We start from the raw sequence: 26,973 nt of genomic DNA, 5'->3' as shown, positions 1-26,973 counted from the left end.
TCCACCAGATCCAGCTTATTTCTCTAGTCCTCCGGCTCTTGTGGTGTTCCACAGAATTCACATACATCCAGAATAGGGAAGCAAATATCTATTGTTGTTGATGCTTCTACTTCACATACTGTGAGTATTGCTTATGTATTCTCCTGATGGAGTACGACATCCCTTTTATAGGGAAAGCTTTGGTCAGTGGGGATGAATGCCAAGGGCTCTCTGTGATGTGAGGATCTTTGTCATGTTATTGATGGTAATCTGCTTTTTTTTAATTATTGATATGAGTGAATTTGAAGTTATCTGATTAAACTCAGTCTACAACACAACTATCAAGGATGATCAAACACATCATCTATGCAAGCCTCAAAATGTTTGTCTTGAGCTATGCAAGTGCAGGGTTGAAGAAGTTTGGGGGAGATTTATCAGAAGTGTCTGAAAGCAGAAGTATTCTAATTGACTCTGGCAACCAATCAGAGCTTTCCTTTTTATTTTCTCACCCCTGTTTATAACATAAAACCTGAATTCTGATTGGTTTCCATGGGAAGTTAGAACAGCTACTTTCAAACACTTCTGATAAATCTTCCCCGTGTCCACAGTGTTTTAAAAGAAATTTCTTCTTGTCCAGAGATCTAAACTACGCCTACCATGAAAATTCTTCTTAAAGTCAAACACTTCACCAACCATATTACCCCACGGATCTGTGCAAGATTCATCAGCAAGGGCCAAACATTTTACTCCCCGCAGAACTTCTCAGATTATGAAGATATAAGGAGGAATTACAAACTGCATGTCCCAGAAAACTTCAATTTTGCTAGTGACATCTTAGACAAATGGACGGCGGCTGAAAAGGTAATAATCTGTAACAAGACGTGTGATATAATGATGATATAGAAGTTATATATAATAACGATGATGATATTTCCCAGGATGGCAGTAAGAAGCCCAGCCCTGCTCTGTGGTGGATAAATGGGGAAGGGAAGGAGGTGAAATGGAGCTTTGATGAGTTGGGATTTCACTCCCGGAAAGTGGCGAATGTTCTCTCTGATGCTTGTGACCTGAAACCAGGAGACAGGGTTATTGTGATTCTTCCTCGGATACCTGAGTGGTGGTTGCTCAATGTAGCATGTATTAGAGCAGGTAAGTAGTTCTTAAGGGAAGATGTCAACAGGATCCTGCAAATCTAAACTACGAGCCACATGTCTGGTGTCTGTTTTCCTTAGAGAGAGACCCTCACCACTTATTAAGTGCATATATTTTAGCAAATAATACAATAACATTTGCTGTTTTAAGCAAGTAGACCTATTGGGGAAGATTTACTTGGTCCTGACACGATCCCGCGGTGCGTTGTCCGACGAGGATTCGGGTCTGCCGGGATTCACTAAGGTTGTGCGTCCGAGTTCCTGCATGTGTTGCTGATGCACCGAGGTCCGCCGGAGTTCACCTTCTTCTTTCTGGTGCATGTGAGTGCGACACAATTTGTTTTTAAAGTTCTGCGTTTTTTGCGAATCCGTTGGGTTTTCCAACGGCCACGCCCCCGATTTCTGCCGCTTTCACGCCGACACGCCACAATCGGGTCGCGTGCGCCAAAAACCCGGGGCAATTCAGCGCAAAACGGAAATATTAGGACCCTTAGTAAATGAGCCCTATTGTCTAAATGTCATCAATATCATGCTATCTAAATCACAAGCCACATGATTTGGTGATTGTGCCCCATTGTTGATGTATAACATGTTCTCTTCAAATGAACATAGATAAGTGATCACTAAACTTCTCCACCCGCTATTCACTGAGTTGATTCTATTCCCAGGAATGCTGGAATAAACTTATTCGGTAAAGTCTTGAGTGGGACACCCACAATATGATATTGAAGACTAATTCCAAGGATACATTATCAAAATTACTAACCAGAACCACCCCTAAGTTATTATTTGAAAATGGACCCTAAGCTATTACAATTCTGTATAAAATGAGTCAAAAGTTAAGTGCATTTTTTTTATCCAGCTTTGACCATTGCTCTAGGCAACATTTCTGACATTTACTTCTCAGGTATAGTTATAATTCCTGGGACAACGCAACTTACTGCAAAGGATATTCTACACAGGCTACAAAAATCAGAAGCAAAGTGCATCATCACTAGCCAAGAACTGGCCCCCGCTATAGACTCCATCTCCAACCAGGCTCCATTACTGAAAACCAAAATGACTGTGACTGGAACGAGAGAAGGATGGCTGAGCTTTCAGGAGCTGTATACGTATGTTCCATCATAATGTGATGATACAGTCAGTGATCATGACATGTAATAATAGTACATATACCTTTATTCTAGGACAGCTGATGACAACCACACATGTATTAGGACAAGGAGTACAGACCCAATGGCTATTTACTTCACTAGCGGGACTACAGGTTTTCCAAAAATGGTGGAACACAGTCACTGCAGTCACGGGCTTGGTCTGACTATTCCTGGAAAGTAAGTAACTATATGTGGAAGAAATCGACTGCAAAGGTTGTATTAAAGCTATTTTACAGGTTGATGCTCCTCAATTGCCATTCAGCAGGCAAAGCTGGGCCAGGATTAGAATGAAGAACATCTATGGTGGAGTTTTACCTAATATTCGCCTTACTTTACTTCATAGGCAGCTTAAATCTCTACTTCTACTATTTAGCGTCACAGCTCGTGCATGCTTTCTGGTGCCTGGACCTCGATATGAGTAATGCAGCTATAGCGCTGGCAGGGCATCCTCATGGGATTCTATCCTTAGTAGTACTTTGTGTAGGTTCCTGTATTGCCCTGTTTCTAGTTATACAGTGGCCCAGGTTTGAAGGCATTCTCATGTGATTCTGGCCCAGGGACAGGTGCTCTCCTTTTCTCCTCAAGCTCCTCTTTTGGATAATCCCCACTTTCCTCATCAACAGTCTTTTCCTTCTTCTGGTAGGTGGGCGAGAGCTGGAGTCAGGTTCTTAAGTCAATCATGTGTTTCAGGTTCTTGAATGTGTAATGGCCTACTCATTAAGAACAAAACCTGCTCCCTTTAAATTCCTATATGATACTGAGAGCCTGATCTACAGGATAACTAGCTATCTTCAGGGATTTATTTGTTGGTATTTGACACATTATACTGCCCACTCCTGGTTTTGCAGCTGTGTTTCCTATCTGTCTGAGGGAAAGGGTTAAAGTTATTATTGATGACATTTTAATGTAGCACAATGTTAATCCTGATCTGTACCAGGCTCTGCTATTGGATGGATGCCTGGAACCCCTCCCAGAGTGGAAGTTTATTAATACTCCCTTTGGCTGAAGTTCCAGAGAGATCTACCTTTACCATCTACCTGGGGATGCCAGGATCCCATGTATACTGGGAGTGCCCCAAGGGGAACCATGCATCTTTTTGCGGCCTCCCCCTCTTCCTGCATCCCCTCGCTGGCCCTGCCTGTTGTGGAAGAAGCCTGTTCACTTGGATCCAGCTACCCATGACCAGTCTAATGCTTGGCCACTCTTCAGCCAGTTACTCATGTACCAGGGTAATCCAGCTACCCCTACATCAACAGGTTAGGATTTTGCATATGTTGTCCGTGTCTGATCTTGGTAAGCAGTTTGAGGTTCTGAAAAGTGTACAATTCTCCTATTTTCAGTTATACAATGCTGTATATGCTCAATTTTATCCCTGTCTCCTCAGCCCCTCACGCCTTATTTCAACCTACTGTGTCCAGGCTCTGTGATAGGGCACGCAGCAAGTATTGTACTGATATCCCTGACCTGTCGTTAGATAACTAGAAGGAGGTGGTACTTTCTTCTTTTGCCTTGGTGCTTAGTGCCAGAGATCCCTTGTTTAATCATGGTTTCTGCATTACATATATTTTATGCCTGTTAGATAGTGTAGCATGGAGATACATGTGTCAGATCTATGGCTGCAGTGACAACATGTCTCCATTATGTTTGTGTTCCCCCCTTTCTGTTCTGAAGTTCTCTCATTTTTTCATTCACAATTTGAGATTCCTAGACTTCTCACCTCACAGGGATGATTGCTTGGTTTGTCATCTGGAAAGTGATTCAGGGTCACCATGAAAAAATATTTTTTAGATTTTTACTGTTGTGCCATAACTATATTGTAATGGCTTAGAAGGATCCATATAAACAAGGGCTGCAGAGATAGTTGAACCAAGTCAGCAGCTATATTCCCCTTTTTCAAATCCTACATGAGAGGTGGAAGTGTCCCTGTATGTTTGACAAAATCTGCTCAGAATGGTTGGAGACCTCAGATGCAGCTGGCTAATTTTACATCATATGTCTGGTGGGATTGTGGTGGAGGTGTGGATGCGTGGATGTGTGAGTGTGGTTTTAATCTCGTCTCATTGTTCATTGGTTTTATAAGCTCTCTGTAGCTTTGGGGGCCTTGCTTTAGTTGCTTCTGATTCTCTTTCATCTGTTGTTTCTCTTTTGTATACTTTTGCACATAGCACAAAATGGAAAACACCCTTTTGGTTTATTGAATTATTCTTTATCCTAAATGCATAAATAAATTCTTTTTAAAAATAGAATGAAGAACATTAAACCCAACTAAACATGGGGAAGATACAAACGATTGGGCTACGCATCTGGTCAGACCCATTGTGATTGTGCAACACCCTCGCCGATGCAATGGCGAGGTAGTGCTTGCGAATACGTCCCACCTGCATATACCCACATCACACTACATGGTTCTGATAGGACAAAGGGGTATTGCAGTGGTGAATCCTGCCTGGCAAGGCAGAGGTTAAGTATTTTGTATGATGCAAGATGCTGTTGTCCAATGATATGTGTTACATCCTGTGCTCTGTAAGCTGAGATGTGATTGGAGGAGCAGCCACCACCTGACCAAAGGGAGGTAATAAAACCTCTGGCCAGGAATGTTCTGGATGATTATTCTAGTGGAGAATCCTAGAGATCAGTAAGTGAGTGAGAGTAATCTCTGTCTAGCCCATACCAGAGCAGGAAGAGCCTAGCCCCTGCCTCTGAAGAGTGGAGCATAAGACTAGAGTTAGTGTAGTGAGGAAAAGGGGTATCATCTTACCTTTAAAGGTGATACCTGAAGCCCTACAGGACAAGCTGAAGCTTCCTACCAGGACACAGCTGCCTCCCAGCCTGCCCTCTACATCCAGGCTGGTGAACTATCTCCTGAGGCTCCCTCCAACTCACATCTCAGCACTCCATCTACCTGTTAAAGGCACGTTGCTGCGGTTCCTGCCGGTTCAAATAAAGAACTGTAAGTTGTTTTCTTCAACTTCTGTCTCCGTCTGGTCCCTGCTAATACGGCTGCCTTCATCACCGGCACCCTGTCCATCACCCAGAGACTCACACTCGGGACATTAAGGGGTTGCCCCAGGGAGATCCGCTATAGCAGCCTCTCCCTCATCTTTTCTTGCCAACACCACCCTGCTGGAGACCTGCCAGGCTGTAGGACAGCCCTCCGGTTCCCCCGTACCAAGCACCGTGACACAAGCGTGCTTAGGCCGCAACCGCCAGCCACTCAGGTACCGCGGGTCCCGGCTGTCTCCAGGCCTCCCCTGAAAGGTTAGGCCCCGGTGGGGGATGTTGCAAGTGGCGTCACGAACACAGGATATATACTTCTGTGCCTTATCCTGGCACTAAAGACTGTACTTTATTAAGAAAAAGACTGTGCTGCCTAACCCTGATGCCATCCGGGTTTAGGCCCAAGTATTTGTGTGTTTCTACATTGAACTTTATACTGCTGCCATGTGCTGTCGAGCGCCGCTCCAGCACTCAAGAGGTTAATTCCTGCAAGAACTGTGTCAGCTCTGCTACATCCGGCGCTGCTGCGCCTGAAGCATTTACCTCAGAGGCGTGTGGCGCAGCAAGTATTTCAAGCCCGCCAAATCTTCACTGGCGGGAACTCCAGAGGCGTCATTAGGCTCCGCCCCCTGCGCGAGTGGCGCGAAGCACAGTGGAGGAGGAGCTGGAGCGTGTGCGTCCGGCAACGAAGAGGGTTAATCGGCCATCTTGGATTTCGGCGCAGGCCGCGCCTGAAGCCTGCCAGCAGTGTGCGCCTCATCCGGAGTTCCGGCGCACGTGTCCTGCCCCTGGAGGAGAACACCGCTGAGCATCACCGAGCCCCTGCTGCCTGCCGGACATCGGGAACAGAGACCTTCATGCACCGAAGCTGTCCTGTCACCGCGGCTGATCCTGAGTGAGTACCGCTGGGGAAGTTAAAGGGGGGTAGAGATTGTTTCCGATGCTAGGTTATTGGCTCACCTCCCAGGGAATAGTGACTGTGTCTTAAAGTGCCCACGTCCCATTCTAGCCATCGCCCATAGCAACGGACATTGTGTAACCCTACAGGCTTCCCTCAGCTAGGCCAGTCATGTCTGCCCAGGACGAAGATACGGGACTGGCGCAAGTCCCATCCCCTGGTCCCTCCTCAGGGTACCGGAGCATGTTAAGTCCTCCAGAGAGTCCCTTCAGCCCTGCTACAGCTAGTGTCCCTGGGACTCCCACCATGATGCCTTTGACTATGCCCTACTATCTGGGGGCCCCCTGGTTACCCTACTACGAGGGAGAATCACATACTCTCCCTGAATTCAGGGACAAGTTGTTAGCCACCTTCGCCTTGCTCCCATTCACAGAGGAACAGAAAGTGGGCATCCTCATCGGGCAGTTGAAAGGACCCGCTCTCCGGGAAGTCAAGTCCTGGCCCCGAGAACAGTGTCAGAATGTGGTCCAGATTCTTGATAGGCTACGTAACACCTTTGACAAGTGTACTGTCTCCGAGTTGAAGCAGAAATTCTTCGGGAAAAGACAGAAGCCCCAAGAGTCCCTCCGAGACTTTGCCCTCTCCCTACAGGAGACATGGAAGGCCATCACCTGCCTTGAGCCCAAAGACGCTGAAACCTCTGACCAAACCTTAAGGGAACAATTTATCAATGGACTTGTTGATAGAAATCAAAGGTGTCAACTAAAGATCATCTCTTCTCAACATGCCCAGGCCTCCTTCCTTGAGTTTAAGGAAATTGCCATTGACATATTAGGAGACCGATCACCTACTGGACCGCAGAAAGAGCCTGAATCCGTAGAAATGGAAGAATCTGCTCTCGCTTGCCATCCCACGCAGTCAGCATCACCTACTCCTGCGACTTTGGAAGTTACTGGCATAACAGGACCGGTCCCTAATCTGCCGGACACCCTGCATCAAATCCTTGATCGGTTGACCCAGTTGGAAGTAACTGTCTCTGCTATGAAGAGGAAACCTCCAGAGAACCCGGTACGGTCAGCTACTCCTCGTGAATCTCCGACTAAACAGCGCCCAAAAGAAGCGAAGTCGTTAAGCACCTGGAGTCAGAGGAAACCCCGCCAGCGGTGCAGCTACTGCCATAAATATGGGCATGAAGAGAATGATTGTCGTCAGTTAAACGACAAACCCTTGGAGCTAAGGGACGACCTCCAAGGGAAGAACTTGTAAGTCCCCGAGATGCTAACTGGATGCCCAGGTTCGTGGGGACTCGCCCCATGGTTCATGTAACCATCAACGGAGTTACCCTACCGGCCTTAATTGATACCGGCTCTCAAGTGACCACCCTCCGGAGTGCTGCCTTCGAGAAATGCCGAGGAAAAGCATCCTTAATCCAGCCTCCCAAGGCTTACTTGAACATTATTGCTACGAACGGAAAACCCGTACCCATCCGCGGCTACTGGGAGCCCACGCTAACCATTGGAGACACTGAGTTAACCAGACAGGGCGTAGTGGTGACCCGAGTGCCCGAAAACGGTAACTTCTCCCTGGTACTGGGTACCAATGTCCTCCGCAACTGCTACCCTGAAGTGCTGAAGGCTCTCCACGACTCCCTGCCGACAGTGCCCAACGGTTCCCGGAAGGTAATTCAGGAGACTATGCAGGTTCTTGCGGCGCAACAGAAGTTTGCTGGCCCTAATGGAGAAATCTGCAGAGCCCGGATCAAGGATCCCCAACCTGTCCGCCTTCAACCTGGGACTGAGACGTTAGTATGGTGTCGAGCCTGCATGGGCGTTCAAGGTCAAGACTACCAGGCGATAGTAGAACCTCTACCAGCTGATGAAGACCTGCCCATTCTAGCCGCCAGGAGCCTAGTCACGGTATCCCGAGGACAAGTACCCATTCGACTACTAAATGTGGGAGACTCCCCAGTGGACCTGAGAAAGTATCAAGCCGTAGCCACTCTCTTCAGTGTCCATCCTGAAGACTTGGTGGAAACCTCTCTGTCTGCCTCCCAACAGTTGGAAGTGAAGCAAGGTGCTGAAGATGAGCCTGCCGAGCAATCCTGGTGGCTTGAGCTCAATATTGGAGACGACGATTTTACTCCTGCAGACCAAGTACAAGGTGTCCTGGATGTCGTCATGAAGCACCACCGGGCCTTCAGCAAACACCCACTGGATTTTGGGCAGACTACTCTGATCCAACACACCATCCCTACTGGCTCTCATCCTCCTATCAAGGAACGATACCGGCCCATACCTCCAGCCCGCTACCAAGAGGTGAAGAAGCTGGTACAAGAGATGAAGACAGCCAACGTTATCCGGGAGAGTCACAGCCCATGGGCTGCCCCGCTGGTCCTTGTGAAGAAGAAGGATGGAACCCTTCGATTCTGTGTTGACTATAGGAAGATCAACAATATCACCCACAAGGACGCCTATCCTCTGCCTCGAATCGAGGAATCCCTCGCAGCCCTAGGGTCAGCTGCCTACTTCTCTACCCTGGACCTGACCAGTGGCTACTGGCAAGTGGCCATGGCACCAGAAGACAGAGAGAAGACGGCTTTCACCACCCCAATGGGCTTGTTCGAGTTCAACAACATGCCGTTTGGGCTATGCAACGCCCCAGGCACATTTCAACGGCTGATGGAGAGATGTTTGGGTCATCGCAACTTCGAGACCGTCCTGCTATATTTGGACGACATTATCATCTACTCCAAGACTTATGAAGACCACCTCCACCATCTGGCTGAAGTCTTCCAAATCCTGACCCAACATGGGTTGAAGGTCAAGCCATCCAAGTGCCACCTGCTACAACCTAGCGTCAAGTACCTGGGACATGTGGTGAGCGCTCATGGAATTGAGCCAGATCCAGAGAAGATTGCAGCTGTTTACGACTGGCCTACCCCATCCACCGTACGGGACATCAAAAGCTTCCTGGGATTTGCCAGTTATTACAGGCGTTTCATCCCGAAGTTTGCCCAGCTGACGGCTCCCCTGCAAGAGCTTCTAAGGGGCCTGCCAAAAGAGAGCCAACGTTCCCGAGTATCCATTGAGTGGACGGCCGAACGAGAAGCTGCCTTCCAGATGCTCAAGCAACGGCTGACTGAACCTCCGGTGTTGGGATATCCAGACTATAGTCTGCCTTTCACCCTATACACTGATGCCAGCAAGCAAGGTCTAGGGGCGGTATTATCCCAGCTCCAAAATGGAACTGAAAGGGTCATAGCCTACGCCAGCCGTTCCCTCCGAGAACCGGAGCAAAACGACCAGAACTATAGTTCCTTCAAGTTGGAGTTTCTGGCGTTAGTCTGGGCTGTGACCGAAAAGTTCAAGGACTATCTAGCTGCATCATCTTTCACTGTCTTCACAGACAATAATCCTTTGGCGCATCTGAACACCGCACGTCTTGGAGCACTGGAACAACGGTGGGCCTCCAGACTTGCCAATTTCAGCTTTACCATCAAGTACCGGGCTGGTAAGACCAATGACAACGCCGACGCTCTGTCCCGTCTCCCTGACCAGTGGGAGGGACCCTCCACGGATGCTCAGTGGGAAGATGTCGAGATGCCAGCGTTCTATGCCCGGTTTGTGCGTCAAGATGCCCAGAGAGTTTACTCCCTACCGACAGAGGCAGCGCCAGCTACTCCTCAAGAAGAGTCAGAGCCCCCTGCGGAAAAGGACCTCTGGATGAGTCTTCAGGCTGATAGCCGTGCCATAGGAGAAGTAATGGACTATCTCTCTAGTGGGCGAGTGCCTGAAAGAATCCGGCGCAGAAGAGCTGATGGAGAACTGTCTCAATTGTGGCGCCAGAGAAAGACTCTGAGCATGCACCAGGGTCTGCTAAAGAGAAGAACTCTGGACCCTATCACTTATGACCGGCTGTACCAGATTGTGATTCCCAGGAGGGATGCCAAAATAGTGCTGGAAATGTACCATGACCAGTCCGGACACTTTGGCGCTCAGAAGACTGAAGCCACCCTCCGAAGGCGATTCTTCTGGGTCAACATGAAGTCCGACATTGAAGCCTGGTGTCGAGAATGCCCGGCCTGCGCCATCGCTCGAGGAGAGCGACACAACCAAAGGGCCCCTCTCCGTCCCATTGTGAGCCAACGGCCCTTGGAGATCCTGGCATTGGACCACGTGAAGTTGGAGCCCAGCAGATCCGGTCACAGTTATGCTCTTACGATCATCGACCACTATACCAAATTTGTGGTTGCAGTACCTGTCAGAGATCTGTCTGCAAGGACTACCGCAGCGGCCCTGTGGAAGAGCTTCATCCTCCCCTATGGCTGTCCGGACCAGATCCTTACAGACCAAGGAACAGCATTTGAGTCCCAAGTCTTCCAGGAGCTGTGCACCCTATATGGCTGCAAGAAGCTGAGGACCACAGCTTATCATCCCCAAGGCAACGGGCTGTGTGAAAAGATGAATCAGACTCTAATCGATATGCTGAGGACTCTGACCCCTGCAAAAAGGGCTGACTGGCCAAAACTATTGCCCGAATTAGTGTACCTGTACAACAATACCACTCATTGCTCCACAGGATACACCCCGTATTATCTGATGTTCGGGAGACACGGCCATCTCCCTGCTGATATGACCTGGGACATGGAGTCCCCTGATTCCCAGTCTTTACTCCCTCAGACTGACTGGGTTCACGAACACCAGAGGCGCCTGGCGGATGCCAGAGAAGTTGTGGATCTGCGGTTGGAAGAGGCCCGAGAGAAACAAAAAAGGGACTTCGATCGTAATGCCTGTGCTGAGCCTTTTGCCCCAGGAGATCGAGTGTGGCTGCGCAACAACCATCCTACCAGTAAGCTAGATGGGCGTTGGGAGCGTGAGCCATACCTAGTTAGGGACAGTCTCTCCCCTGAAGTCTACGAGATTTCAAGAGGAGACCGTCCACCACTCCGGGTACATAGGAACCGGCTGAAGAGATGTCTTCGTCCTTTTGCCCCTATGTCTACACCTCTCACCTCGACCCCCAACTTACAGACCTCCTTGTGTTCGCCTACCCCCAGTTTCTTGGAACTTGTGACTGTGCCTCAATTCTGTTTTGTTTCCACTCCAGTAAGAGGTACCTCGGAGAGACCATCATCCCCACCGCCGTCTCCAATACTGCTGCCTGTGGAGGATGATCCGGCTCCACTGTCTGCAACCCCTGAAACATCAGAGCCAGCTGAGACTCCGACTCCAGCGCCTGAATCAGAGGACGACGATGAGGAGAGTAACCCCTGAAGGGCTGTAGCCCGCTTCAGGTACTGTACTATGTACATATTGTATATTTCTGTCCTTACCCCAAAGAGCCAGAGACTTTCCTGAGACTCTCACCCCTATTTATCTCAGTCAAGAGACATACCTTGAACTGATTATTGGCCTGTGCTATGATAGCACCCTTCCTCTGCCACAGCAGAGATTTCTTCAAAGGACCCTGTCCCTCTACCCATAGAGGAGACCCTTTGCTTCTTCATTGCACTTTTCCCCCACATCAAGGGCTGTACCCAGAAGATGGACTTTGTCATTAGAGACCTTCTGAGAGACTTTTGCCAGATACTACAAGGGAAAAGTGGCCATTGACTACTATTTTGCACTTAATGCCTTCCTTTTAGGTACGGACATTCTGTTTGCACTTTTTATGCCTTTCCTTTGCAGGAAAAGAGACATTTACTACCGTGCTACTCTGAGTAGCCTATCCACCTCTGTAACGTTTGTAACGTTCAAGATGTGTACCCATTGGGCTCCTAAGCCAATGTGATTTTGCTAACCTGTTGCACACTGTCATATCTGCCAGTAGTCTGCATTAACCCTTTCATAGGCTTTTCAGGTTGTAGTGTGGCTGTGTCGGACCGTCTCTATGTAGTACAATGTTTTATTGTGTCACATATGCCAATGTATGCATATATACACTATATAATTGCCGCCAGGGAAGAAGTGTTGATACAACAAATATACAGGCCTTGGTGCAAGGAGTGGATTACAGGACATGACACCACACCTTTCCTACTGTACAGTTCGGTTTAATGGCGTCAGCGACCAACTGTCATACAGCTATATGTTTTTGTCTCAGTCCGACACCAACCCAGGTGCCTGTCTCCAGGACCATGGGCGGTTTGTCCCTACACCTCACATAGCCTGCACTTCCCAGAAGTGCCCTTAGCCCCCTCTGTGCCCCAAAACATCTGTAGTCGAGCCGAGGGCGGCTCTTTCAATTGCCCCCGGGGTATGCAACACCCTCGCCGATGCAATGGCGAGGTAGTGCTTGCGAATACGTCCCACCTGCATATACCCACATCACACTACATGGTTCTGATAGGACAAAGGGGTATTGCAGTGGTGAATCCTGCCTGGCAAGGCAGAGGTTAAGTATTTTGTATGATGCAAGATGCTGTTGTCCAATGATATGTGTTACATCCTGTGCTCTGTAAGCTGAGATGTGATTGGAGGAGCAGCCACCACCTGACCAAAGGGAGGTAATAAAACCTCTGGCCAGGAATGTTCTGGATGATTATTCTAGTGGAGAATCCTAGAGATCAGTAAGTGAGTGAGAGTAATCTCTGTCTAGCCCATACCAGAGCAGGAAGAGCCTAGCCCCTGCCTCTGAAGAGTGGAGCATAAGACTAGAGTTAGTGTAGTGAGGAAAAGGGGTATCATCTTACCTTTAAAGGTGATACCTGAAGCCCTACAGGACAAGCTGAAGCTTCCTACCAGGACACAGCTGCCTCCCAGCCTGCCCTCTACATCCAGGCTGGTGAACTATCTCCTGAGGCTCCCTCCAACTCACATCTCAGCACTCCATCTACCTGTTAAAGGCACGTTGCTGCGGTTCCTGCCGGTTCAAATAAAGAACTGTAAGTTGTTTTCTTCAACTTCTGTCTCCGTCTGGTCCCTGCTAATACGGCTGCCTTCATCACCGGCACCCTGTCCATCACCCAGAGACTCACACTCGGGACATTAAGGGGTTGCCCCAGGGAGATCCGCTATAGCAGCCTCTCCCTCATCTTTTCTTGCCAACACCACCCTGCTGGAGACCTGCCAGGCTGTAGGACAGCCCTCCGGTTCCCCCGTACCAAGCACCGTGACACAAGCGTGCTTAGGCCGCAACCGCCAGCCACTCAGGTACCGCGGGTCCCGGCTGTCTCCAGGCCTCCCCTGAAAGGTTAGGCCCCGGTGGGGGATGTTGCAATTGTAAATGAGGGCTCATCAGCAACCAGTTCCTAATGCCCAAAACCTGCCACATAAGAAGATGTTGGTTTCATAACTACTTGTAAATAGGTGGGGATCCCATTATGGATACAGGTGGTCCCCTACTTACCCTACCCAACCAACTTGCAGACGACCCCTAGTTTCAGACGGACCCCTCTGCCCATTGTGACTTCTGGTGAAGATCTCTGATTGCTTTACTTTACTCCCAGGCTGCAATGATCAGCTGTAAGTTGTCGGTAATGAGGTTTTATTGATAATCCTTGGTCCCATTGCAGCAAAAAAAAAAAAATCCAATTGTCACTGGGACAAAAATTTCTTTTGTGTGGAGTTACAATTATAATATATACAGTTCCGACTTGCATACAAATTCAACTTAAGTACAAACCCATGAAACCTATCTTGTTTGTAACCCGGAATTGTCTGTATAAATTTGTGCACAAAGAACCTATGTTAAACATCAGGGTCCTATATATCCCTGGAGTTGACCAGACACATAATATGAATTTTCATACTTATATTTTTCTCTTAGTAGCCCCACATTTCGTAACTGTGGCCTCACTGAGAAATATTATAGCATTACCCATAAAATGCAGATAAAGATAATAACGTGTATGAAGACCTTCGATTATAAATAACGAGTCACAGGATATAATAATTATTTTTCTTTTATTTCAATGTCTTGGCCACTTTAAATGACAACAACTTAGGCCAACAGAATAATAAATTTACTTTAAACTAATAAATATTTCTTTGAAAGAGTATATATTTAGTCAGAAATGGTGGTATATCAGTTCTATACCTCACGGTTACACATCTGTATCTCTCTCAGCAGATATCTCTCTCAGTAAAGGAAATTATGGGGCTTATTTACTAAGGGTCTCGTGGCCACATTTCTGTCAGGTTTTCCGACTTTTCGGGGATCGCCCAGCAGGGACAGGGATTTAGAAGGGCATTGTGTCGCATGCGATTGGATTTTGGCGCAGCGGTCCCGGCTTTCAAGCGACACAAATCGGGGACGAGGCTGTCGGACGATCTGACTGATTCGGACAAACCGCGGGATTTAATTCTAAACTTGTGTCGCAAGATCAAGCACTTGCATACACCGGGAAGAAGAAGGTGAACTCCGGAAGACCTGATTGGGGAAGCTACACATGCAGAAAATCGCATGCACGATCTACGTGAATTGCGGCAGAGTTCATTCTCGTCGGACACTCCGGATCGGGGAACGCGCAGGGACCGGGTAAGTAAATGTGCCCCTATATCTCTGATTTCTATTGGAAGGTTGGCTGAAACCTTTGTCTCTTACTCCTCATGAAGTATTGGTTATCTTTACTTTAGTCTTGTCTGACTTTTACCTCATGAATGTCGTGTACCTCAGCTTCACTGACTGACTCCTTCCCTTACCATCTCTTTCTTATTTTAACAGAGATTATTTCTTCGCACATTTATCTTTCTATTCTTCTCTAGTAGATGAAATTCTCTTCTCTTACATCTGTAGCCCTTGTTCTTATTATCTTCTCCAACTTTTACCTCAGGATCATTGGCCTACATTTATCAAAAACAGTGGAAACTCCACTATGTGCAGTTTTCCTGTAAAGTGTGCAGGGTGTCTATTAACCAAAAAACATGAAATTATAATGGGAATTTCCAATTTTATGTTAAACGTGAATGTTTTCTACAGGTACTGGCTGGATTTAACCCCTTCAGACATGATTTGGAATATATCAGACCCAGGTTGGGTAAAGTCTGCATGGAGTTGTATTTTTTGCCCCTGGATTCAAGGTTCATCTGTTTTTGCTCACTATATGCCACGATTTGACCAAACTGTAGTCTTGAAGGTAATATATCGCTATGGATATATAGATGAACATTATAAAATGTTATAAAGCTTTACAGAACATAGAGGGTTATTTATCATAAGTCAATGCTCATGCGCCAGCGTTTTATAAAGTTGTTGCTCCTCTGGCGCAACCGGATACATGAAGAGGCCGAAGTCTCTTGCTGTATCCGGCAGGCAGCTGTGCAGTGTTTTATTTCTACACCAAGAACAATGTTACTCTCCTTTCTTTGTACCGTAGTTTAATTCCGTATAAATTAACCCCATAATGACCATTGTATTGTGTTTTTATGGTGGCCATTAATGGTACTTCTTCTGGTGCACCGCCTTTTTAATTGCCAGTGTCGGGCTGTGTTATCACAGCTAAGATTGCACCGATCCCAAAATTTTAAGTGTGGTACAATATCTGGAAAAGTATCACGATACACAATACTGATATAAAACTTTTCATTAAAGACTTAAAAAGCGTTATCTGAATTCAAAATGTTTATTAAAATCTGGTAGGGACTGGCTAATGACATTGTTGTCAACACTGCATTTGTCAACATTGCATGTTGTAATATATGCGATGTATGAAAACACTATAAAACCTATAAATTTGGTATCTGCGTGATTGTACCAACCCAAAGAATAAAGTAGACAAGTCATTTGGGGCGCTCAGTAAATGCCTTAATCCCTTCCTGCCGAGGCCCTTTTTTGTTTTTGTGTTTTCATTTTTCATTCCCCACCTTCAAAAACCTATAACTTTTTTTATTTTTCCATGTAAAGAGCTGTGTGAGGGCTTGTTTTCAGCGTAACAAATTGCACTTCATAGTGACGGTATTTAATATTCTATGTGATGTATTGGGAAGCGGGAAAAAATTCCAAATGCAGTGAAATTGGTGCAAAACCGCATTTGCGCTATAATCTTGTGGGCTTGGATTTTATTACTTTCGCTATGCTCCCCAAATTACATGTCTGCTGAATTATTTGGGTTGGTGCGATCACAGGATACCATATTGGTATAGGTTTTATAACGTCTTCATACATTTACAAAAATTAAAACCTCCTGTACAAAAAAATTAGCTTATGGAGCTAATCACTTTTTCATAACTCTGTGTACTGAACTGTGGGTGGTGTAATTTTATGTGACTTTTGATGAGGTCTTCAATGCTACCATTTTTAGGACTTTATAGAATTTTTTATATTTTTCAAAATGGTTCTATTTTCTGTTACGGGGTTAAATGCCGGGAATAATTGTTATTAAATTTTCATAGATTGGAGATTTTGGGACACAGCGATACCTAACATGTTTAGGATTTAGGGTTTAGAAATACTATGTCACCTTATTCCACTTATGTGTACATTGTCCACACAGATATCTAGGATCCCTTGCCGCAAAAATATATGTATGTAAATTTATGTAAATCTTCTTTATTTGTAAAAAAAAAAAAAAGAAAATAAAGAATTTTTCTGAATTCTTCCCAAATTTTCCTTTTTTTTTAGAACGAAACACAAAACTTACCCCTTAAATTGTTCAATTAGTATGAAGTAAGATGTGTCACAAGAAAACAGTCTCAAAATCACCTCTCAATCTCAATGTTAAAGCGTTCCAAAGTTATAACCAATTACTGTTACCCATTATTGTGAGAACGAATTAATCGGCTGCCATCTCAGACACTGCAGAGTTCGACAACACCCGCCTTAATAAAGCCTTGATAAATCTGTTGCCCCAAATTATGCATATTTTTTGGTACAAAGTCTAGCCAAAGTGAGTCTAGAGTCTAGCCATACATAAAAATGTGTACATTGTGTAATAAATGATGGGTTACTAATTTCCTGAATTATATTTTCTGTATTATTGTAGACATTGACCAATTACCCAATCACTGTATTTTGTTCACCTCCAACCGCCTATCGTATGCTGGTATTATGCGACTTTACAAGGTCAGTACACATTATACCACCAAATGACGTAGCATGAAACTGTTAGTTCATGAAATAATACAGATATCTCATACTAAAATTAATATTAGATTTACAGCTTTTTAGGTGGCAGGTAATAGGCCTCAAAGTCATATAATCAGATCTGTTCAGGTCCTGCATTACAATTCTTCAGGTCTATGTAAAGATCTTGTCCTAGCTTTGGATCCCATGGGATTTATGGGATAAGTTCCATCAGCAGGAAGGCCCAGTACACATCTGTGTTTGGACTTCAGCTATCAAAATCTGTCCTAATGCGTAAATGCATTGTTAACAGCTAAGTAAGATTAGGCAAATCTCCAAGTGCTGATGCAATAGAAAACGCATGTGTTACTGCCACGTGTGAACGCACCCTGAAAGCCGTGTGTGAACACACCCTAACACAGAAACCCCAGTAATGAATATGCAGCTGCCCTTATTAATTGTGATTTCAGTAGCCTTTCCCCGTTAATTTTAAATACGTTCAGGAGGACCCATAGAACATATCTTGTTTGATCCTTGTGAGTGGTTTTGCTGAAAAAGCAATTATAAAATTATGATAATGAAGCTCGGTCGCTTCTGAGGCTGCACCAGAGGATGACGCAATCATTGTTCTCCCTGCCAGGCAGAATAATAAATTGCTGCACCATCCCCCAGCTGCTGTTTATGAGTGATCCAGCTCAGGTTGATTAGCCCTGTCTTGGATGTTTAGAAAGCTTTGTCAGTTTATATGGTTATAACTTTATCGGACTGAGTGTTAAGAGGTTAAACAACCTTTAAAACATAAAAAAAAAAAAAAAAAGATAAAAATGAACTTAAAAGGAAATCTTCCATCGAGCATGATAAACCAGGGAAACTTACTCATTGATCCAGACACCATGACTGTGGTAATCTTCTAATATTTCTTACCTATGGCCTCCTTCCTTCTAAATTAAACATTTTAAAATGATCGTATTAAGCCTGAAGGCTATGCGTGTGTTACAGAAATGTATGCTCTGGCTTCACAAGCTGTTGTTACACTGTGCAGAACTTCTCAGTCTCACCCATCCCCCTGCACTTTGTATAATACTGGCAGCAGTGAGCACACAGTGGGAGGAGAGAAGCGCTTCTTTAGAATGTAACAGCCTGTTCTAATAAGGGGTTCTAACAACAGAATTTATTTTAGAAAGTTGATTTTTAGAAGGAAGGTCATGAATAAAAAAAAAAAAAAAGATTACCACAGTCACAAGGGCTTATTTACAAAGGGTTCATGGACCACACTTTCGTCAGATTTTTGAAGTTTTTATATCTTTATAAGAGCTATGTTGGGACTGAGTACAGTGACACATTCTGCACTCCCTTAGACTTTTAATGCAGTAGCAGTGTATATGGTGTCGGACTGGCAGGATATATGGTGTCGGAGAGCATCCGGCATTGGGCTAATTTAAAAGCTGATCAATTCATTCTGTAGGGGTTGATGGAGAATAGAATATGAAAATGAACGAAATTCCAGCGTCCTATCTTAAAAAAAAAAAAACTTTTATTGAAACATCATTAAAAATCGCAGGTACATCAGACAGGAAGGCTTAAGAAAGGAGCCGCCTTCCGTGACGTGTTTCAAACTCAAAACGTGAGTTGTTTGTCAGGCAGTCTGTTTGAGAAAAAACTCACGATTTCAGTTCAAGACACATTGCAAAAGGCGCTCCTCCTTTCTTTAGCCTTCCCGTCTGAAGTACCCCTGCTATTTTTCATGATGTTTCCATAATAGTATTTTTTGTGATCAGCTGGTTTTTCCGTGCGGTCCACTACGGGTGTGTTCAAGGTAAGCGATCACCATATGCCTTTTTCTATTTGCTTTTTTGGAAAATAGAATAATTTTGTGTAGTGGGTCCAAGGAGTATACATGCATGATGCTTCGTCCATTAAAGGGAACCTTTCATCAGAAGACCCTTATTCTGGCTTTTTCCGGAAAAAAAGATAAGGTATGAAAGTTTACCTTTCTGTATCCAGAGTTGTGTCCCTAGTCCCCTGGGAGTGGCCAATTGGATTCTCCCATACCCTCAGAAAACAGCGCTGTCATGCATTGATTTTCAATAAAACAAAAAACTCCCATGTCCCCCATATTTCCTCCCGCCTCAGGATGCCATACATATCTACCCCACTCCTCACTGGCCATGCCCAGGGGACTAGAGACACTGCATACAGAAAGGTAATTTTTTATCTAACTTATCTTTGTTACAGTTTTATTATGAAAATAATAAGCAATGTGTACACCATTCTCTATGGTTACATGGGGGAGCCAGAAAAAGGGCTCCTGATGACAGATTCCCTTTAAAGGACATCTACCACCACATTTAGGGGTGCTAGACTTTCACCAAATGCATGCTTGTTACCTTAGGGGTTAATTGTGAGTCGTCCTGGCACTTTCCGGCACATCTGCTACCCCGAAATATTAACTTTATAACTATATGGAAATCAGCTAGAGGTTCTCACTGCTCCAATAGCCGAGCACCTCCTGGTTCTGTCTGAAGATAATTTGTGCATGCCCCCACATTGATATTCCCCCCAGGAAGGCCATCCACAAGAGCTGCAGACAGCCGGTGACACCACACTGCTGTCTAACCTCGCGCATGTGCCACCGGCCACTGTCTTAGCTCCCTTCTTGTTTATTTTGTACACCTCTGATTTTAGGAAAAATGATCCGGCCTGTTTTCTTCAGAAATACTCGGATGATTCGGTAATGGTGGGCTGTATCACAGAGGGGGAAGACAGTGACTACCGAGAATCAGTGAATACATTTACAGAATGGTGTAGCTCAAATGGTCTCGTGTTAAACGTGAATAAGACGAAAGAATTGGTTATAGATTTTTCGAGGAAAAGGGGTGTTATGCCGAAACCGCTCACTATAGCAGGGACAGAAGTGGAGCAGGTTGGGAGCTATAAATTCTTGGGCGTAATCATTGATAATAAATTAAGCTGGCATGAGCATATTGACAAGGTCTCTAGACGCGCTAATAGTAATCTATTCTTTTTACGCAGACTAAGGGCATTTGACATCCCAAGGACTATGATGGTCGGTTTTTATAATACGGTTATGGTCAGTGCATTTGCATTTGCCCTAGTGGCTTGGGGCAACTGTATTTCTAGTAGGGATTGTCAAAAGATGGATAAAATAATTAAGAAAGCCTCCTCGATAGTAGGTCTGCAATTTGACAGATGGGAGGAGCTTGTACAGTGCGGGATATTAAGGAAATTGGAAAAAATTAGAAATAATAGTGCCCATCCAATGTATGGTGTGCTGCAAGCACAGCTTAGTGGTTTCAGCTCCCGTTTTATTCTCTTGCGTTGCAGGTCGGAGAGATTTAAAAAGACGTTTATACCAGCCGCTCTTGAGCTATCAAATAACTCAATAAGGGGTAAAATAGGAATGTTTTAAAAATGCGCCTACTGGAAATAGGTATTATTTTGCTATTTTTATAATCTATTTACGTAACTATGTATTGCATAGTCGGTGGAATCTATTTATATCTATGTGTATTAGTGTTTTTATTCTGTTTTATGATATATGTGTTCCTATGTGACCATGTTTTTATGTGAGTATATATATGTGATGTCTTGTCAATTTTATGTACTGCGGAGGTGACACTTTAAGTTCCCGTTTGGGATAATAAAGTATTATTATTATTATTATTATTATTTCCATAAAATCATAAATTGGATATTTCGGGGTAGAAGATGTGCCAGGAGGACTCCCAATTAAGGTAATGTGCATGCTTTTGGTGACAGTCTACCACCCCTAAATGTGGTGGTAGATGTCCTTTTAGATGAATAGAGCAGGATAGTCTGTTTTAACTACTTCCCTTACATAGCTAAGCATGTATTTGGGAGGGTGCAGATGGCATAGTCACTCCTGGGCCTAGGAGGTAGGAGCTTCCCACGTGTACCATGAAGAATATAGATATAGATTTTAGACTCAGTCATGCCTCTAAATACAGCAGTGACTACAATAATTTTTTTTAAAGCAGCAAATTCAAGAGTCTACAGCATTGTGTGAGCTCTGGGGAACCTATGAACCCGCAAGTGATAGAGCAATGGAAGGAGAACACAGGGCTGGACATTTACGAAGGTTACGGCCAAACCGAGACTGTAAGTTGCTACTGGGCAGAAGTTAAATTAATTCTAGATGGTTAGATGTTATATGGCATTCAAGTGTGAATAAGGTCTTATACTTTAATGCTTCAGAGGAATGGACTCAGCTAACGACTTCCATTATTATCTAGGATCTGATATGTGGAACATTTAAAGGAATGACAATAAAACCTGGCTCCATGGGAAAGGCTTCTCCTTGCTATGATGTCCAGGTACCTCTACCTATCCAAGTAGTGTGAACACCCGATATTCTAGGGCTAGATCAGCAAAGTCTCTTCTTTCTTATGACAGACTTCAACCATATCATGTCTATTACATGTAAATAATATAATCTATGAAGCCCAGGGCTGGTATCATCTTCATAGACATGTTGATTTCAACAGGTTTCATTCAAAGTAAACACAAAATTTAGATGTAATAAAACTACAGATACAGCAAACCCCATATTGCAATGCAATGTCAAATGTCAATACGAGATTTACCACATTTGTAATTTCCAATATGTTGATAATACGCTAACCTGAAATGTATCTATGCAATATCATTCTATATTTTTGATTGTAGATAGTTGATGCTGAGGGCAATGTATTACCCCCAAACCAGGAAGGTAATATTGGAATTCGAGTAGCACCTCAAAGACCCTTTTTTCTTTTTACTCAATACGTGGTAAGCTTCTTTTTATGTATAAGTCCAGGTTTGACGCCAGGGAATCTAAATATACGAATGATGCATGAAGAAAGAGACGAATGAAAAAAATCTGACTACACAGACTTTTTTGTTGTCTGTTGCCATGAGTACGGAGCTGCATTAATAAAACAATTTGGCCTTTTTATGTAAAGGTTGTTTTAAGCAAGTAGCTTAATTTTCCTTTGCACTAGGGAAATATAAAATTTGTTCGTTAAAAATTAGAATAATAGTAATAATTAGAACTTTATAGGGTTGTTAAATCCTCTTAAAGGATATCTACCGCCAGGATAAAGGATTATAAACCAAGCACATTTACACTGGTGTGTGCCCCCCCCCCTCCTCTGACAGAATCTGCTCTTCTCTACGCTTCTTATGCCCTGTTTTTTTTACAAAAAAAGGCTTTCAAAATTATGCAAATTAGTCTGAGGGGCTCTGGGTGGTAATCATGATCCTTAGGATCATTTGCATAATTTTAAAAGCCTTTTTTATTTAAAAAGGGGCATAGGAAGCTTAAAGAAGAGTGGAACCTAAGTTTGCTTGGTTTATAATCTTTGATCCTAGCGGTAGATGTACTTTAAAGGGTTCTTCTGTTAGCATTTCACCTACCTGTTTTTAATTTTCAGCACATATAAGTTATAATTTAGCCTTTATGGTTTTTGGTAGAATATTGAGCATAGTTCAGGAAACAAACCATCTCACATCTGCTATGTAATGTCTACTGACAATAGGGCGACCCAGAGAAAACAGCCTCATCCCAAAGAGGAAACTTTTATCTTACTGGAGACCGAGCCACCAGAGATAAAGATGGCTATTTCTGGTTTATTGGAAGATCAGATGATGTTATTTTATCTTCTGGGTAAATATAAGCAATAGATAGCAGGGATATTATGTCCCAAAAGGAAACCTTATTCATAGCAATTAGAAGGAGCTCAACATTTCAAATATTTCAGGCTAGTTTGGATCATCAGACCACCATACCTTAGGATTAGGGTCTCAAACATATTTATCGCATCTCTGTCCCATCCTGAAACTTGAAGCCTATTGCACATGCATCATGTATTGGATGGATGCATCATGAAGCGATATGTAGTGCCCTTATCTTCACCAAGAGCTTTACACATGCGCTGGCATCAGTGGTGCACTTACCCTAATGTTATAGGCCAGCACTTACACTCATGTTTTACTATTATTTACTAGACTCCACCTGGACATGCCTCTAGTTATTTGTACAGCCGGGTAATGGCCACCAGTGTTTGTATAATAACACCCATTGGTAAATTATATCTATATTAGTCAATAGCATCACACATCATTACACAAAACATTACACATCATTATTGTAATAATATAGTTTATTTCCTCATGGCAGAACTTTTGCATTTAGCGTTGTATAATAGACCAAATTATACCTTTGTTTCTGCATTCCTTCCATGTTACAGGATCATAGACACGGGAATACCATATAGCAGAACTATAGAAAATCCATGTGCAGCAGAAGAACATGATTATATAGGAAAAACACCCCTGTGTATGTGTATAATGCACAATAAAATAATGTAAAACAAGGCATAGACACATTACATAGTTTGGGTATGATATGTACCCATATAGTTCTATATACCCATTCTTGGTATATAAAAAAACTGTAAAATGGTAGTTTGCATACAGACTTTTATAATATAAATATTGGGGGGGATTTATCAGAAGTGTCTGAGAGCATGACTGTTGTAGTTGCCCATGGCAACCACTTAGAGCTCAGCTTTAATTTTCCCACAGCTTTTTTTTTTTAATTAAAGCTTAGCTCTGAATGGTTTCCATGGGCAACTAGAACAGTTTTACCTCAGACACTTCTGATAAATCTCCCCAAATGTCTCCATTTCCTTTATAGATATCGGATTGGACCCTTTGAAATAGAGAGCTCCTTAATGGAGCATCCTGCTGTTGTAGAGTGTGCAGTGATCAGCAGTCCTGACCCAATCAGAGGAGAGGTAAAGTATGTTGGTTATTTAAGGTACTTCAGGATTATCTTATTGAGGACCTATCCCTCTTAAAGGTATTCAGTATCACATCATTGCAGAGGCCTGCACAGAACATGCACAGTGCCATTCACTTTATAGTGGCTTTGGACTGAGCATCAAACGGACCATGTTCCTGGCAAAAACATTCCAAGAGCCCAAAACAAAGGGGTATTCTGCAATATGAACGTCTGATACAAAAACCCATAATAATATAAATAAATGAATACAAAACTCAATATTATTAATCACAAAACAGAGCTTAAATAAAATGATTCACAAAATTTCTAAAGTAGGCAGAGTTATATCCAATATGGCCAACATCTACAACTACAACTCCCATGAGGTCTCAGTTCTCAGTAACAGCTCCTCCCTCTTATGCGCTGCCTAAGTGATGATCTGTTACCACAGTAATGATGTCTCACCACAACACTGGCCATACTGGATGCACTGCAACCAACCAACTACAGCCAAACTTAGTGCTGATCACATGATCTGCCCAGGCAGGTGAAGGACATGTAATGTGGACATGTGACCAGCGTCCATCTTCTGTCCTGTGTCTCCTCCACAGGGACAAAGTCACAGGACTGATTGAAGGGCCAGTAGCATTTTTATTCTTCATTATAGTTTATGTCCACAACATTTTTCTGCAAAAGGAAAGCAAAATCTTAAAGGAAACCTACCAGTGAGAATGGTAGCGGTAAGCTGTAAGTACCGAGCACCAGCTCAGGGTGAGCTGGTGCCGGTACTTACTTTCGTTAGTGTTATAAACCGCGGTATCGCGGTTTTAACACTTTTTAAACTTTAGAGCAGAAGGGGCTTCGGCGCTGCACGCGACCGTGCGCGCGCAACATCTCCGCTATTTCCTATGGAGGCGCGCGCACGATCGTGCGCACGCAGCGCCAAAGCGTCTTCTGCTCTAAAGTTTAAAAAGTGTTAAAACCGCGATACCGCTGTTTATAACACTAACGAAAGTAAGTACCGGCACCAGCTCACCCTGAGCTGGTGCTCGGTACTTACAGCTTACCCCTGCCATTCTAAGTGGTAGGTTTCCTTTAATAACGCTAATTACATATTGGCTTATATTTTATTGACCCATTTGAATATGAATTATGCTTATTCTTGGAAGACCCCTTAAATTATAGTTATTCTGCAGGATTATGGTAAATACCATAAATATTGGGCCATTCATAAATGCAACAGGTCCTGCAAACATCAACCCCTCATAAATTGACAGCAACAGAAAAATGTTAATGTTTTGGGCACTAATGAAAAGAAAAAAAAAAAAAAAAAATTGGGAGGTCACAAAAGCTTTAAGCAAATGTTTATACGAATGTAACCTCCATATGGTTGTAAAAGTAACCTTCATAAACATCATTGTGCCATGTGTTACTGCACAGGTGGTAAAAGCCTTTGTGGTCCTGTCCCCTACATACACTGGACACGACCAGGAGGCGCTGACTAAAGAACTACAAGAACATGTCCAGAAAGTCACAGCTCCTTACAAATACCCGAGAAAGGTCTGTATCCTCAGTGAACAAAAAACTTCTCACAAGAATCTGCTGGAACATGTACTGACTTATTCTTTGTGTTCTCAATTATAATAGATTGAATTTGTGGAGGAACTGCCAAAGACAGTCAGCGGGAAGATCCGGAGGAATGAACTGAGAAACAGGGAATGGGGGAAAGCCTAAAAATAACAAGCAAAAGTAATATAGATAGTATAGAGCAGTGATGGCGAACCTTTTAGCGGCCGAGTGCCCAAACTGCAAGCCAAAACCCCCCTTATTTATCACGAGGTGCCAACCAAAAATTAAAGCATTAACTTATTGCTTACTGTTCCTCAACAACATTCGATCATATTGGCCTCCTGAGGACAAGATGAAAAATTTGCATCATTTTAGCTTCTTTCCAGTGTCCCTCTGTACTCAGAGAATTGTGGGGCCAGCAGAAGTTCCTCCAAAGATAATTCGGCCCTGTCTACTCATTCTCCCTCTTCCTACATTCCCAAGTAGCAAAGTAAGTATCACTTTAATATATGACTGAAAGCAGCATCTTTTAAGTTGCTTGGAATTGCAGGAAGATTCTTGTCCTGTCTGGTGTGGTGGGGAGATGGCCAGGGTGCCCACAGAAAGTGCTCTGAGTGCCGCCTCTGGCACCCGTGCCATAGGTTCGCCACCACTGGTATAGAGTAAAGACATTACAAGGAATCACTATACCTCATGTATGTATACAATCCTAACAATTAGCCTCAACAAGGTATCACCCGATGTCTTCACTCTTCTTCTGCTCTCAATGGTCACCATGATGTAACAAATCTACACTACAAGCAACTCGTCACCATCACCACAATTTTGGATTGAAAACCTTTTCAAAGACTTCAAAAATTCATAGAAGTATCACCCTTATGGATCCAAGATTTAGATCCTAGGGTACACAGAATAATGAGAAAGGAACCTACACTCCCCCCCCCCCCATCCCCGTCTGTGTTATGCTGATTGTGTTATTTTCTGATGACTAATGTTTTGTTTCTGAAACCTGCATTACAAGTACAATTTCTGATCTTACAAGGTATAAGTGATATGCCCAGAGTTGGCAAAAAAACATTCAAAGGTTAAAAGAAGGGAAGAGAAAATAAGGAAGAAAAATTAGGAGAGGCTCCGACTTGTATTTGCTTGACATAATTAGTTCAGAAACTCAATTTGTAATTTTGTAATCTTAATGGCAACATCTAATAATCCAACGCCCCCACAGTAAACAGTTATTCAACTGTACAATTGTGTAATGATGGTACAATAAAGTTATACTGATGATTGAAGCATTATTATAACATGACCAGCGTGACAATCTCTCATTACCAGCCACTAAAACTACAATGTGATAGTAATTGTAACATACATGAGGTCACGAAAACATATCGCAGTGAAAGGCAAGTACAGTTTTTAAGA

General features: G+C 43.9%; 1 protein-coding gene across 1 annotated transcript; it reads left to right on the top strand.

Moving 5' to 3' along the window:
* On the top strand, positions 1–26,820 carry LOC140075056 (acyl-coenzyme A synthetase ACSM3, mitochondrial-like). Its single transcript, XM_072120529.1, has 14 exons — positions 1–120; positions 617–840; positions 918–1,128; positions 2,038–2,242; positions 2,318–2,461; positions 15,099–15,255; positions 17,101–17,180; positions 21,197–21,320; positions 21,455–21,535; positions 21,888–21,989; positions 22,739–22,866; positions 23,899–23,998; positions 25,426–25,545; positions 25,633–26,820. The coding sequence occupies exons 2-14, from the start codon at positions 637–639 to the stop codon at positions 25,717–25,719; spliced, it is 1,743 nt and encodes a 580-aa protein (XP_071976630.1). The 5' UTR covers positions 1–120; positions 617–636; the 3' UTR covers positions 25,720–26,820.
* The last annotated feature ends 153 nt before the right edge of the window (positions 26,821–26,973 follow it).

The sequence above is a fragment of the Engystomops pustulosus genome, chromosome 8, assembly GCF_040894005.1.
Source record: "Engystomops pustulosus chromosome 8, aEngPut4.maternal, whole genome shotgun sequence".
Taxonomy (NCBI): Eukaryota; Metazoa; Chordata; class Amphibia; order Anura; family Leptodactylidae; genus Engystomops; species Engystomops pustulosus.
Note: the sequence above shows the minus strand (reverse complement) of the source record. Positions and strands in the feature narration are given on the sequence as shown.

Bases quoted from the DNA above. Each gene is read 5' to 3' on its own strand.
- LOC140075056 (XM_072120529.1), top strand. From the start codon at position 637: ATGAAAATTCTTCTTAAAGTCAAACACTTCACCAACCATATTACCCCA. The intron at 1,129-2,037 runs GTAAGTAGTTCT...TTTACTTCTCAG, and splicing joins TGTAGCATGTATTAGAGCAG to GTATAGTTATAATTCCTGGG. The intron at 25,546-25,632 runs GTCTGTATCCTC...CAATTATAATAG, and splicing joins CTTACAAATACCCGAGAAAG to ATTGAATTTGTGGAGGAACT.